We start from the raw sequence: 15,759 nt of genomic DNA, 5'->3' as shown, positions 1-15,759 counted from the left end.
GAATCTCTTTGTTCAATATTAACTATAGTATAAAACTCATTAACTGTTGACTACCTATTTATCTAGACAGTGGTGATTGATCTGTGAATACTATTATCAAAAACGTGCCACAGACGATACACCTCTGTGGCTCAGTCAATGACCCCAAATATTATAAATCAATTGTTCATATCCTTTTATATGTCAACAAGCAACAGTTATTTCATCATGACATGGGATGTAAGACTCCACTCGAGACTTCAAGGATAACTCTACAAAATATGGCAACCGTACACGTGGTTAAGACAGGCGTGAAAGAGACAGCCAAAACCCGTTGTTCAAACTTGGCAATGATTTCGTGAGTTGGCTCTTAAATACAAAAATATACTTTATACACAATGTTCATAAGAACTATAATGCTCGGAGCATACCTCATTATACGCTGTTTCTGATGTTGACTCATTTGTACTGTCGGACTCGTGGTTAACTTACGAAGTAAAATGAATAGTAAAGTGGGGACGGAGAGCGTTGAACGTGTGTACATTCGTATCACTTCGAACCGTAGTTACGAACGTTGCCGGCATATAAATTTCCCGTAACATATACTGAGCAACTATCTACAAAAAATATTTAAAATTTAATACACATATATGTATACAAAATTAATAACTAAATAGTACAATACGAGTAAAATGTGTGACCTATAATTTATAATTGAATATTTTAACCTATTCAAATTTCCGTTCTGTGCATAATTATTGCGTGCATATATTACGGCGCGTGTTATCAGCAGCTGTTCAGTGGTCAACCGACTTGATCACATTGTTATCAGGACAGGACCGTTTTAATGGTGTTTTACATCGCACGTGGTGTTTCCCGCGGAAGCTTAACGCAGTGTGATGCAATGTTTGCATGACGGAAGAACAGAATATCCACAGGAGCCAGCATTATGTGTCTTTTAAACCATGTGTATATCATTGAACATTTAATATAAAGTGTTAAATTTATTTAATATTTAGAGACAAAAGTTTGATATTTATAAAACATCGAAAATGACGAAAGTATCAGCAGCTGAAGGTTTGACTCCGAAGGCCATGGACGTGGGTGAAAGTGGTGACAATACAGAGGGTTCAAATGGAGGGGTACGGTTGAAAAAGGAATTAAGTTTATTGAATGGTGTAGCGATAATTGTGGGAGTTATTGTGGGGTCTGGTATCTTCGTGTCCCCCAGCCTGGCCTTGAAATACGCTGGATCGAAGGGCATGGCGCTCATAGTGTGGATACTGTCTGGATTCCTGTCGATGATTGGAGCTCTATGTTATGCGGAATTAGGTGAGTGAAATTTGTTTTGTTCCTGAAAGGTGCGTTTCCAATAAGATTTTTATCAGTTACACGGGGAGTGTGATTAACATCATTCGTTTATTATTTTGTGAACTAAACAACATTTATATTATAAAAACTAAAATGTATATGTTGTAGCTATTGTTTTATTATTTATAGTAATTCTCGTTATACTTTGTGCATACATTAAAAAAACAATAACATTTATTTTTTAGCCGTCTAAACACAAATATTCAAATTGATTGTTAATGTAGTTCCAGTACCATAAACTTAAATTATAAAATAAAATAGAACTGGAAAATAAATTAGCACAAAATTCGTCAAGCGGAAAATTATGCTCAAACGTAATATATGAGTCAAAAAATTTAATTTCCAACGCGTTACCGGAGAAAATGTTATGCTGTCTGGACTTCAATCAAACAGCATTAGTATAGTGGTAAAAAAATAATTAATTCTACTTTACAAATGTAGCCTTCTCTAATTTCTTTGCGAACCTTGACCTGCTTTTCTGTGATAAGAACTTTCTGAATCTGTGTCTTGCCGTCATTATTAGACATACCTACATCAAAATCGACTCAATCAAAGAAAAAAACATTACTTTAACTATTAATTCGTTTATTTATTAAATGTACTTAGTAAGTGTTTTTTACGAAATGTCGACCAAATCAAGAGTTGTTCCGTCCTTAGCCATCCTAGCCTGCCAACCTAACCATTTGTGCATTTTTAATAATTTAGTGTTATTTGGATATATTTAAATATGTAAATGCATAAAATAGTTGTAGTGTTCAACAACAGTATTAATATTAATTTCATTAATATTATAATAAAAAAATACTGTTTCATTTTTATAATAAACCAATTTTTATAAATTTACAATAGACCAGAATTATAAAAAAAAGGATAAAAAAACTGTAGTTACTACGTACACGATGACATAAAACCGCTAAAACCGTTTAACATTGGCCTATATTGTATCGCTCTAAAGTTTTAATCACACTGGCGCTTTCCGAACGAAAGCGAAACTCGTATATTATAATAATAGAACATCATGAAGTTTGAAAGCTTAAAACGTAGAAAGTTTACGTGCTTTCGTGTGCTTAAAGACAGCGTTACTGCGTTAACATAGTGTAGGCAGCGAATCAATAAGCTTACTTGGCGTCTGCGGATGTTTATGCAACGAGTTATCGACTTTCAATGTATTTAGCGTAGTGCAGCTTTTAAGTTCTATTACATTTAATGTAGTACGAGTCTTAAACGAAAAAATAGAAATTCTTTGAACAGCTTATCTAAACAGCGGTAAAATCTATTGATACAAACTAACAATACAAAAGAAAATATTTACAGCTACAGTAAATATGTGCAAAACCCTTAAGGGTGCCCGATCGTTAACGATGCCCACTTGCAAATGTCACTAAACGAACATTGTTAGAATAAGAAAATAAATCGAACACGTGTACGATTTATTTTTATTTATTTTATGATCCCTTATTACTGTTTGACAGTTTAAACGTAACTAAAACTAATATATTAAACTGAAAACATGATTTACACCAACTAAAACTGTTACGTAAATATTAATTATCAATTAATTTTATTATCTAAATTTCGAACTGCAATGATCTTGAAACAAAAATATTTATTAATTTCATATTATGATCTCAAATATAAACGATTATATGTTTTTATCGATATATAACTTTCCCGCGTAAGTTCTAGTGCCGTTTGACCTGACACGACCTCCCTTTATCTGCAGTAACCTGTAGTGCAGATAAAAGGATCTATGTATGAACCTTTCATTTATATTCGTGATATCCTCGCACAACCACTCTGTGGAATCAGGATTCGCCAGCGATTTTTCCGAACCGATACGACTTGGGAACCTTCAAGAAAAGAGCGTACACCTTCATTAAAGGCTGGAAAAGCACCTGCAAGCCAAGGTGTTGAAGATGTCCATGGGCGGTGGCACTTTCCATCAGGGGAACCTCCTGCTCGCTTCCCCGCTATAACATAAAAAAAAACAATTCGACAAAATCAGCAGCTCTGAGATGATAAAATCTGTTTCAGAATGAGTCGATGGTGACTTATCTTATTTCAATTTCAATAGTTTCCATCTGTATGGTTTTTTGCGCCTTAATAACCATATAATATTACTTTACCTAAAAAATAAAACCTCCTTTTCCAGCTCTCTTTGGTCATGCTTCTATACTTCCTTCTACTCTTTCTTAAACATAAATATTTTCTAAAGTCCTACGACTTATTCCCGAATAGCTTAGCGAATAAGGCTCCTGAACATGGGGCAGACTTATGTGTATAGCACCGTTACAAGTTTATGACGGTTTAAGGGAATGTGTTATGAGAAATTCTATCACTTTTAGTCTATGTTCGTATCCCACTCATATTTTTAATCCCACTCCATGAATGCTGTGTGATTATTGAACTCGCTGTCGCTCTTTGACCAAGCGAGTCTATTTTTATTTTTAAGAAAAAGTTAAAAATGTTTTAGGTCACTATATTATTTTTCTGTATTCATTTAAATATTTATACCAATTCGTATTAGATTTTGTCATATTTGTGATATTATTAAGAAATTATAATAATTACATGGACCGAGGTGGATTTTTTGAAGAGCATGTTTGAAGGTCCACGGCGAAAATTTCGAAAGACAAATTCTTGGATGTACATTTTTCGCAGTCATTAATATTCGTATAATTAAACTCAGGTCAAAAAGTAAGGAAATCATTGCTGGGATAATAACGAGCGCGACATTTAACATTATGTTATGTAAATAACGTTGTTTGTTTTTATAAATAGATAGATAATAAAATCATTATTTAATTACCATAATTAATCAAATAAATAACGTTAATGATTAAATACAAAGCCAAATTAATTGTCATTTATTTTATAAAGTAAAATGAAAAAAAATACAGATAATTAAAAAGAAAAACAATACTTATTAAAAAAAAAAAACCTTATTGTGGTAAAGTCAACTTCGCTTAAAACTATTAACGAGTAAATAAAGGAACTCTGCCCGTAATCATTTAGCTAGTCTGTCGATGTAAGCGACTTCTGGTTTTTGTAATATTCTAGAAAGTATCAATCTTCGCTTCTATGAAAGCATTATAAGGAGAGAATTGCTACTTATGAGTAAACTAATAAACTGTTAGACCGAGACAGATATTACTAGTAAAGTAACAAAAAAGTTATATGGTATCGCAATATTCTATTGTGATAACTTTGTTTATTATTTGTAGATAATACAGTTATTAAATTATAGTATAATGCTTATGTAATATTTTTTCTTGATAGCTTCTCTCATTTATTTATGTGATGCATTTTTATTGTGGCACTATTTATATAGAATAAAAATATCCGAGGTCATTTTATCCAGTTTATGCTCCATATTTTTATCATAATTCGTTTAATAATAATATTTAAATTCTTGATTGGTCTATTAACAATTCTATAAGAGCAAATTTTATTTTGCGATTAAAAAAGTCAAATAAACACACCATATTTTTAAAACTGTATCATTTTGAAAATAATCAGTGACATATCTATCTAATCTAATAGAATCTAATTTAATAGCATTTGTCTATATTTTATTGATTGGGTAAAATTGCATAAAACCTTTTTTCCTGAAGTAACTTACTATACATTTTTAACTGGTCTCTTGGAAAAAAGTAAACTCTTACTGAGAATATGTAATTTTGTGAGAGGTTATTGAACTTAACTGTCCAACGTATTTCCAATGAAAATTACCGCATAATATGTAATTACCCCTTCTGAACGACAGAGAATGGAGAGCTTAATGCATTTCCTGTAAAATTTCTTAGTTAAGAACGTTACCATCGATTTTGTTAATAGAAAGTTATATTTAACCAGAATATATTATTTATATTCAATTCGCAAATTAAAAAACAAAATAACTACTGGAATGTAATTCTTAAAAAATAAAATCGTGTGTTAAGTTAATACGCACGGAAGAAGTTGCAAATATATGTATTTAAATCTTTATATTAATTTCAGGTACAATGATTCCAAAGTCAGGAGGTGACTATGCCTACATTGGCGAGGCATTTGGAGATCTCCCAGCATTCCTCTACCTGTGGGTGGCGCTGTTCATCCTGGTGCCCACTGGCAACGCCATCACAGCGCTCACCTTTGCTCAAAACATACTTAAGCCTCTATGGCCAGTTTGTGAACCTCCCGCAGATGCTGTGAGCCTTATAGCTGCTGTTATTACATGTAAATACAACCATTTTTATTTTTTACATACGAAACTGTCTAATTATATTAGAACTTTATTATTTGAGGAACTAACATGTAAAGTATATAATGTTTGTGTGCCTATGATCTTTCAACACCCTCTCAGTATTATATAGTCCTCTTAATTGCCTCACAGGCCTAGTCTGTAGATGGGTATTGGATTATCTGTCAAACACTTGTCAGTATCTAACCACAATTCAGAGGTTGGTCTCCTGCGCCTCGGAAATTACATAAAACTGTTGATCTTGTCCCTTAATTAACTCTGGACTAACTGACCTATCGGATTTGAGAGAATGTAGTCAGGGGATACATACCCTAAACATATTATAGGGCCCTTATCCTGCGTATTTGGTAGTTACCAATGATATTGGCCGTCGAAATATTCCTCGCTGAAGTACACACAATGTACGCTTTGTATCATAAATAATATTCGACTCGTTGCATACTTTTATTTTTTATAACGCAATACATGGAAACATTGGTCAGTCATTTATAAATCATGTTGCGTTTTGTACATCAAAAATATTTAAAGACCCTTGTCTTCATAAGTACTTTTTGGGTAACATGACGCGCTCATTAAATTCGTATTTATTCCTCGAAACGTTCCCATCGTATCATCAATCAGAAACTCGTTATTCTTTTGTACGTAAATAAATATAATCTCTTTGCACAGCAACGTTTTTCGGTTATTTAAAAACAACCGTTTCTGTTTAAAACAGTGAAGATACTCGCAGTATATTGATGATACGACTTTTTGGTAGCGTGTAATAGGTCTTATTCCGTGGAGGTGAACGTCCATTTGACGTTACGAAGAATTTAATCATATACATAATGGTAGTAAATTACGTACAGTCTTGCAACTTACATCGGTGAGAAACTGCACTTTTTTCATACCAACCGGCTTTAAATATTTCGGTTATTTATTTTGTTCGATGGTTTCGAATGAGCAAATAAACAGTTTCGATGTTTGATATGGTCTTACTGGTAAAAAGTAATAATAAAAAATATTTCGTGGAACGTTAATAATTATTCACGATAATCGTTTTTCATTTTTAATAATATTAATGCGAGTGATGTTGTCTTCTTGAAAAAATGACTGCATAATAAATTATACATCTCGTGCTGAATTGTAAAAGTAATAATGATTAGGTACAATGAGAAATTATTTAAGAGTGCTGGGATTTCGCTGATTTTTTCGATATTTTTTTATTATTTATAAATAATTCGAATATACTACTATCTCTCTTATCCTTTTTTAAGTTACACTAAAGTTACTCAAAAATAAATCAAATTTGTATTGACATTGATTGTATTTGCATTAGGACCTAAGTATATTTTCTATGACATAAAACATTACCTACGCCGTGTTAACGACGCTGCCATTAAAACTGTCTTCATTCTTCAAAAACGAGCTATTTGGACTATTTATAATCTCCGAACTCGAGATTCCCTTCCGGATGTTCTTAATAAAGTAGATGTACTTACTCGTGCGTCACAATATATATTCAAACGTTTATCAACCGTAATTATAATTATGAACGTCACCAGTATAGAAATTTATAAATCCATGTTTCCGATTACTAAAAGTATATGTATACTTAATCTGTGCAAGACATTCGATTCTATAATAAAACCTTTCGTAGTCCTTTACGTTTGCCATGATGAATAAGAGAAAAAGTATGGGATAAACAAATAATTAATTATCATACTTTACATTACTGCTTACTATGTAATCGTTAAAAAAGTTAGTTTTGAAATTTCTGCTGACCCTACTTAAAAAATAAGTTCACAAAAAAACTGTAATTCATAATCACACGAGAAAAATCGTGTCAGTGTCGATGCAATAAAAATGAATGAATACAAGCCACGGCATCTATTTGTCGCCTCCATCCGCGTCTTTATGCCGTCGTTGTGTTGGCGCGCAGTACTGATTGTGCTTGACAGGATAATGACGGTTTCCTCCCGCATCATACTGACACGTACTCTGTGCAAAATTATCCGATCGTAGGTAACGTAAGGGCCCGTAATGATTTGCTGTGATTATATTTGTCCTTTAAAGCAGCTTTACCACAACTGTAAATCTTCGGTCTACCTAATTATTTTTTTGATAACACTTGGTATCATCATGCAATCTATTATGTGAATTATATTGGTATTCAAAACTAATTATTCTAAAAAACAAAAACAATTGCTTTCTCCTTTTTAGAATGTTAAATTAGAAATGATAATAGAGATCAACTTATCACAACGCCGATTTCTGACGCTATCATCCCAACCCTGTACAACTATTATTAGTAAGGACGATAAAAAACATATTTATATTTGTATAAATACTTAGTTACATACTTTTAAAATAAATTATAACAGTGTAAATATAATCATTAGTCATTCTTATTGTTGTTTTCCTTATCTATAACATTTTACTTCTCGTAACTAATTTCATATATTTTGGGAAAAATGTTCTTATAATAGTAGATAATTATATGTACGTAAATAAAACATATTTTTTGTTGAACAAAATATAAATATACTAAAATAAAATTACCTTGATTATAGTACTAGTGTTCGCTTTGTAGTCAAAATTCATCCATAATCATTATTGACAGTTTGAGAAGAACAATTTTATTTTAAATACAAAAAAGTTGTTTATTGACGAACAGAGAAGGAAAAACATTTTCTGCGTTGTTCTTAGCCTATGTTTGTATAGATTTGAATGAAGAATTTTGTTATATATGTTAAGGAGTAGGGATGCGTCAATCAAACCACATTTTATGAACAGGTTGATTGATAGAATAAATAATAGGTCATCGAAGTAAATTCGGGTCAAATGAAATAAAATAATAATTAGTTTATCTGCATTTTCTTTTCTTTCTTCTGTAAGCTAAATCTACTGTCAATGCCCTATAATATTGATAACGTTTGTAAATAAAAAAAACATAGGTTATGCAAAAAAAAAACAATATGCTAAAACATGAAATATCAATAACTTATCAGATATAAAAAAGTAATTAAAACACTTTATTCTTAAGGTATCCGATATACTTCGATAACGGTTTTTCTTAATAAATTAAAATTAATATTTTATCTCTGTTTGTTTGCAAAATATTTTACTATCGTTGACCTCTTCTTCGGCTCATTTTTTATAAATAAAAAGTTATAATCTTTAATTAATAACTAACGATAAAAGCCGATATGACTCGTATTAAAACATGTAAATTTGAACAGATGATGCGCTTTCAGTCCAGTGTCATCAATGAATTTTCAAATACATAATTGTGTCTATATTTCACCACGTACTCGGTGAAGAAGTAAAATATTGACAATAGGTATGATTAAGTTAAATTTTGCTGCATCTCTAAGCATTCCTGAATTGAAAAAGAGTCATAGAAAAAGACATTATTTTCAAAATGCGGCGTAATTTTCACACGACTTCCCAAAACTAATGTGTATGTTATAATGTTCGTAGTTCTTATGTGTATGTATGTGAATTTCTTTATCACCATCCGTTACAATATATCCATTATTACGAAAGACACTGGCTCTAAATGAATGAATTACATTCATCGAGGTAACTCTAGAAGTTTTATTATTTTATAGAGTAAAAAAATATTATTACTTGATTTTTTTTCTTTTTAGGTTTTTTGACAGCTCTTAACTGCTTCAACGTGAAATGGGTGACTCGTATCCAAGATTCGTTTACAGCGGCGAAAATATTAGCATTACTGGTAACATTCTTCGCCAGCTTGTGGTACTTATTCTCTGGACACACTGAGAACCTTGAAAACATGATGCAGGGTACTATTACTGAACCAGGAAATATTGCAATCGCTTTTTATACGGGCCTGTTCTCGTATTCTGGCTGGAATTATTTAAATTTTGTGACGGAAGAATTGAAGGAGCCGTACAAGTGAGTTTTACCTTATAAATCATATTTTAACAAGACATTTACAATATATATTTAACCGATAAAATGTGATATTAAATCTGCATAACTTACCATGGAAACAGATAAAAGATAAAAAAAGGAAAAGATGAATTTCATATTAATATAACTCTCTCTGATTGAGCACGGAGCTGGGCCCGCTGGATTGTAGTAAATAGAATTAAAAGAATTACTTACGTATTATTTATTTGCATTATGGATAATCATATCAAATTTTAAAATGAAAAAAGTCAGTGTGGGCCACGTCTTCCAAGAAGACGACAAACTTGAAGTCCAGCGAAGATGTTTAGTAAAAATATAAAATACAAAACGCCAAAATGTATAAAGTAAAAAAAGACACGAGCAACTGAGAGACCGTGGGTGTAAATTTAAAAAAAAATAATAAAGTTAAACATTTTGGCGATTTTCATGATTGCATTACAAAGACGGTCAATTAGTATTAATTATTTCTAAAATTATAACACTAATTTCTGGCCTCGTATATCCCTAATCTGTATAGATTAGGGATATACGAGGCCAGAAATTAGTGTTATAATTATATAATAATACTCTACCAGGCTATTGTAAGTAGGCTCCATGTCAGATATGCCCTTACAATAATAAATACGTATATACATACGTATTTATTATTGTAAGGGCATATCTGACATGGAGCCTACTTACAATAGCCTTGTAGAGTATTATTATATAATTATATTAAGATGTCCCAGTAGACAATTTCTGCTACTAGGTATATACTATTATGTAGATGCATTCCATACATTATTAAATAGTGTCGCATTCATGCAATATAACTTATTATTATTCAATCTATTTTCCTCTAAAGTATACAACTTTTCCGTACGAACATTTGCACTATCAGTAACACTTTAGTACTCTACATTTATCAATATTTAAAAAATATGTCATGTCATTCTTTCGCATTTATGATACTAATAGTCCTAGACCACTGCCATCAGAACTGAGAAGCAGGTCTTAGTCACGATTAGGTACATTTTTCCGGGATCAAAAGTAACGTATGTGGTATTCCAGATTATAAGCTATATCACGGATGTTATGGAGCTGCGTAGCCGTCACCTTAATTATCAGATATTCCAACAAAAATCAATCCGTAACCGTAACTGATAAAAATATATTCCTGTAAATTATTATATATTTATTTTTGTATAATGTTACACCTAAAGAGAGTAGCTAATTGTATTTTAAAAGTGTAATTTTTTGTTTTGCGATTATACCTACTACTAAACAACAGCCTACAAATAAGGTGAAATTGTTATCTTATAGTAATAATCTAATATAATAATATTCTCCGATAGTTCGAAATCATTTCGTATCCGTATCCGCATCTAAAACCGATAAAATATAATTAATATATCCGTTTCCATATTCAGATCCGAAATGACATATCCATAACATCCGTGATGGACCAATATATATCTGTTGCAAATTTTGCTATTCTGATTTGATTGAGTAACAACATATATCCAGCACAACTTCATTACCGCTTTTTTATTAATAAAATATTTCGTACATTTATTACGTGATAATTTAATAGTAAGCGAACGTATATGATTCTGAAATGCGATCTAATTAATTGTTACTGGACGTTAATAATTAATATTAGATAGTTATAATATTTGTAAACAAATGTTTATTTTATTACGTTTCTATATTTCAGAAACCTTCCACGTGCAATCTGCATTTCCATGCCAGTGGTGACTCTCGTGTACGCATTGACCAACGTTGCATATTTCGCTGTACTTACAAATAATGAGATTCGCGCCTCAGAAGCGGTGGCCGTTACATTTAGTGAGAAGATCTTGGGTGTCATGTCCTGGATAATGCCTCTTTTTGTGGCACTCTGTACTTTCGGATCTCTCAATGGAGCTATTTATGCATCGTCGAGGCTTTTCTTCGTCGGAGCAAGGAACGGACATTTGCCTTTGGCGATTTCTCTCATCGACATAAAGCGTCTCACGCCTGTGCCTTCACTTATTTTTATGGTATGTCTATGATTTTATATTTGTTTTCATTCCAAATAAATTGAGGATGATTGTTGACCACCAGGCTCGATGGAGGGGCCCTCCATAATTAGGAACGTGAGCCTGACAGTTGGTAAAGGGGACAGATAATAGTGAAACATAAATTGCATTATTGTATACAACTATGTTTAATCCTACAAATTATTACTCGTTATATATAATATACTTACAATGATTTTAATTGATTTTTCATGACCAAATAGTATAGAAATGTTATAGATGTCATGAAAGAGTCATTAATCGCCACTTAATATTTTTCTACATGTTTACTAAACATTAAGTATATTACCTAAACAAAGGACAACGTGCAAAAAGATATCAATATTAAAATTATAACAGTTCTTGTATACATATAAACGTATATAGGTATAGAGCATGACTAACATCGTTAACTAGTGGAAACAAAGTTTTTAAAATAATATCGATAAGTGAAAATCCGTGGTGACGTTTTGTTCACAGAGTATCGATACACAGAGTAATTGTAGATTAATGAAATTATAGAGATATAAAGCCTTTTTGAAGAAATTAGTTTAACTTTGACATTTTAGCAAACGTAGAATAAATTCAACTCTATGGTAATTATTGTTAATTGAAATATCCGTTTTTGCTGAACTAATAAGAAAATATGTTTATTCGTTGAAAGTCATAAAATAATCACTGCCCATATAAAGTGGGCATTAATGTACGATTTGAAGTAAACGCTTTGATACGTTAGTAATAAAATATACGTAACATTTAACAACCATAACGAAAATATTATCAGTATGTACAGTCAGAGTAAGAAAACCTTCGTCAGTTTTCAAATTAATTCCTCTTAAAGTCTTAAATTCTTAATACCTTTTGAATCTAAACATAAAATTATTACGACAGAATATGTCATTCTCGATAGGTAAAGCAGATTATCGCTCGTACTGAGCACACGAAAATAGATCTTAAGGTGACGAACCTTTTCTTACCCGGACTGTACAATGCCAACTTTGTAATTGTAATAGAAAAAAAAAATTTAGCAAAGAATGTTGATTTATTTTAGCAGAGATAGCGATTTACATTTTAAAATGAAAGCGATTTTTTATATGAAATCCTTTTTTACAACACTAATCACATACTTGTTATCCTTGACATAAATTGTTACGATTTTTGTATAAAATCTAAATAAATTAGCGTATTAATAAATACCTATGGACTCGAACTGTCTACTGTCTACAGATCGGGACCAGTTTTTTTTAGTAATATTCTAATGATTTTAGAAATCACAAGAGACTCGACAGAGTAACAAAAATTATATTAAAAATCTTTAATAATTAATCATTATTTCCACTTATATAACTTATTTAATCCATAACGTCATAAGTAAACAGTAGGTTAATTAAATAAGGAACTTTAAAAGTTTCTTTGATTCAATCCATTTCAGTACATTCATATTTAAAATTATAATAAAATAAAAATTTTATGTTATTATTTCAAAATATATCTGATTAATGTAACGAGTAAAATAAAGTGATTCATATCTAAATATACATATATATAGATAAATAATTATTCATTCTTAAGAGGCATTAAAATATTTCTGTTACTGGGAATTATTAGAGCTTTAAAGCAAACTTTATTTACAAAACACTTTTTTTGTAAATAAAGTTTTTGTTTCGAAAAACACAAATGAAATCATCAGTTTATCTTAAACTATAAGTTTCATTTAGATTATACAGTAAATAACATATTATTTCCACGAAAATAAATCTTTACAAAGTATATAACATAGTCGCTTCCCGCTTTTTGTCCCTATGCTTTGATCTTAAAAATTACGCAACGAATTTTGATGCTGTTTTTAATAGAGTGATTCGAGGGTAAGGTTTTTGTGTATAATACATAGATAATGTACTAGAGAAACACTGATAATTTATTGCGATGTCGTAAATAAAAAAAATCTGTAGAATATTAAGTATCAGCAATGCACCCGTGCAAAGCCGCTACTATAAATATAAAAATCTTAAAACATATTTTATTGATTAACATTTTCACCCATCAAAACCATTTCATCCTCTTTTAACTGGGGCCTCTTTAAACAAGATAATAATTGCTTGCCTGACAATTTGGGAAATTTGGTAAATGTAGTCTGTGAATTGATAAAAAACCGAGGTCGATTAAGATCTCGTTTTAGGTTTTTAGGTTAAAGATTAGGTATCACAGTTACATTGTAATATGAAGATTCACGGCATATTATTAACAAAATATTAATAGCCCATTATTTATGTGTATGTTAAATATAAGATTTTTTTCTTTGCAGTGCCTTGTGACACTCGTGCTTTTGATGTCCAACAACGTGGAGTCTCTGATCGTGTACGTCACTGCGGTCGAAGCTTTATTCATCTTGTGCTCAGTGGCTGGACTCTTGTGGTTGCGGTACACTCGCGCTGACCTGCAACGACCGATCCGCGTCAACCTCCTTCTACCAATAGCGTTCCTAATCATTTGTACATTCCTTGTAGTCTTCTCCTGTTTTACTCACCCTATGGAGGTCGGGATCGGTGTGGCCTTCATAGCACTCGGTGTTCCAGTATTTTGGGTGTTCATTGTATGGAAAGACAGACCGAGCTGGCTGCTGAACGCCTGCAACAGTTTCAACGTTTTCTGCTCCAAAATGTTCCTATGTCTGCCAGAAGACTCGAAAGATTTATGATCGTTAAGACTTCAGCTTAAAGAGTGATGTGCTTTCGTTATTAACATTATATAATGTGCGCTTATCTGCATAATTAATTTTAGATCTGTTTAGTCAATTATTAAGCTTAAAATGATTCCTGTAAAATAAGATTGAGTTTGTACTAGACTTTCAAATTATAATAAATTTCTTATACATTGTGTCCTTTATTTATGTAAATTACATGTTTATGTAGAATTGATTTACCATTTACAATAGTGATTACTTTTTTCGTTTTAGCTTGCAACATATATAATGATAAACATATATAACGGATTATATATCAATGTCCGACAATAATTTTAACCTACTTTAATTTTTTTCAATTAACGCAAATAGATTTTGAAGCAAAGTTGCTCTTCTGAAAAATAGGAATCCCGTAAAATAAAGTACCCGATAAGTCTTCAACTCTAAAAAAATAATACTAAAAATAATTAAATCACATTTTTATGAGTATCATATCATATGACGAATGGATACTTATGGCTATTAAACAATCAAAGTAAAAAATGATCTTTCAAAATCGCTGAAAATTACTCGGGACTGCTGAAGTTAGTGGGTTAAATTTGGAAAATCGCGCCAATAATGTATAGAGTACAAGAAAATTGTAGAGAAACTTAAAAATCTCCTTACATATGGCGATACTTAATTTATCCAATTTAGAAACGCCAAAATATTAATGTATAATTCGACTCAACTTAGATGTAGCATCGGCAAATTCAATAAAACCGATTCTTCCCGATTTATACAACCAGTAGAAATAGCTCCCTATCGCGCCACTCGACGCTATTCGTGGCTATAGATTGATTACAAGTCCATGTAAATCGACGTGTCAAATTGACGAATATGACGGTCACATGATAATATAAGTTATTACGTTTGCGTAAAGGTCATATTCACATAAGAAATAATTTGGGATAGCGTACTTAATTCGGATGCGATTGGTTTTACGAATTTTGCCAATGCTACATCTAGGTTGTGTCGTACTATACTTAATATTCTCTCTCTCATTACACATTTCTGTGCACATTTTCGGGACAAGGCCCATATGAGATACTTTTTCTCTCCTCTACAATTTTAGAACAGTCCTTCACTTATATACACATCAACACCGTCTAGGGATATTTTGTATAAAATTCTTAAACTCAAAAAATCATAGCCAGTTTTAAAATCTTTTGATGATAGACTATTTTGTAAACCTTCTTGGACGATTCTAAATTTGAATTTGAATATAAAATATTTACGCGACATAATGGTAGCAATGGCCGAAAGTTTCGTTTACCTACAGTCATATTGAGATATTTTTTGTGTCAAATTCAAGTTTTATGACAAATTTTCGATTAATTTCGAGTTAAACCTATTGTGTGCATCATGCAGCGGCGCCATTTAACGAAAGAAGTAATGCTAAGGGCAGTAGGCATGCTCCAAGCTGGGGCTACTCAACGGAGTATTGCTGAGGAGATTGGAATAAGACAAAACGTTATATCTAG

General features: G+C 31.4%; 1 protein-coding gene across 1 annotated transcript; it reads left to right on the top strand.

The window, feature by feature from the left end:
- The first annotated feature begins 479 nt into the window (after nt 1-479).
- Nucleotides 480-14,430, top strand: LOC124531144 (large neutral amino acids transporter small subunit 1). The gene is made up of 5 exons (XM_047105611.1): nt 480-1,311; nt 5,350-5,568; nt 9,226-9,496; nt 11,211-11,535; nt 13,859-14,430. The coding sequence occupies exons 1-5, from the start codon at nt 1,032-1,034 to the stop codon at nt 14,249-14,251; spliced, it is 1,488 nt and encodes a 495-aa protein (XP_046961567.1). The 5' UTR covers nt 480-1,031; the 3' UTR covers nt 14,252-14,430.
- Nucleotides 14,431-15,759: the final 1,329 nt, after the last annotated feature.

This window comes from Vanessa cardui, chromosome 7, assembly GCF_905220365.1.
Source record: "Vanessa cardui chromosome 7, ilVanCard2.1, whole genome shotgun sequence".
Lineage (NCBI taxonomy): Eukaryota > Metazoa > Arthropoda > Insecta > Lepidoptera > Nymphalidae > Vanessa > Vanessa cardui.
Note: the sequence above shows the minus strand (reverse complement) of the source record. Positions and strands in the feature narration are given on the sequence as shown.

Bases quoted from the DNA above. Each gene is read 5' to 3' on its own strand.
- LOC124531144 (XM_047105611.1), top strand. From the start codon at position 1,032: ATGACGAAAGTATCAGCAGCTGAAGGTTTGACTCCGAAGGCCATGGAC. The intron at 1,312-5,349 runs GTGAGTGAAATT...TATTAATTTCAG, and splicing joins TCTATGTTATGCGGAATTAG to GTACAATGATTCCAAAGTCA. The intron at 9,497-11,210 runs GTGAGTTTTACC...TCTATATTTCAG, and splicing joins GAATTGAAGGAGCCGTACAA to AAACCTTCCACGTGCAATCT.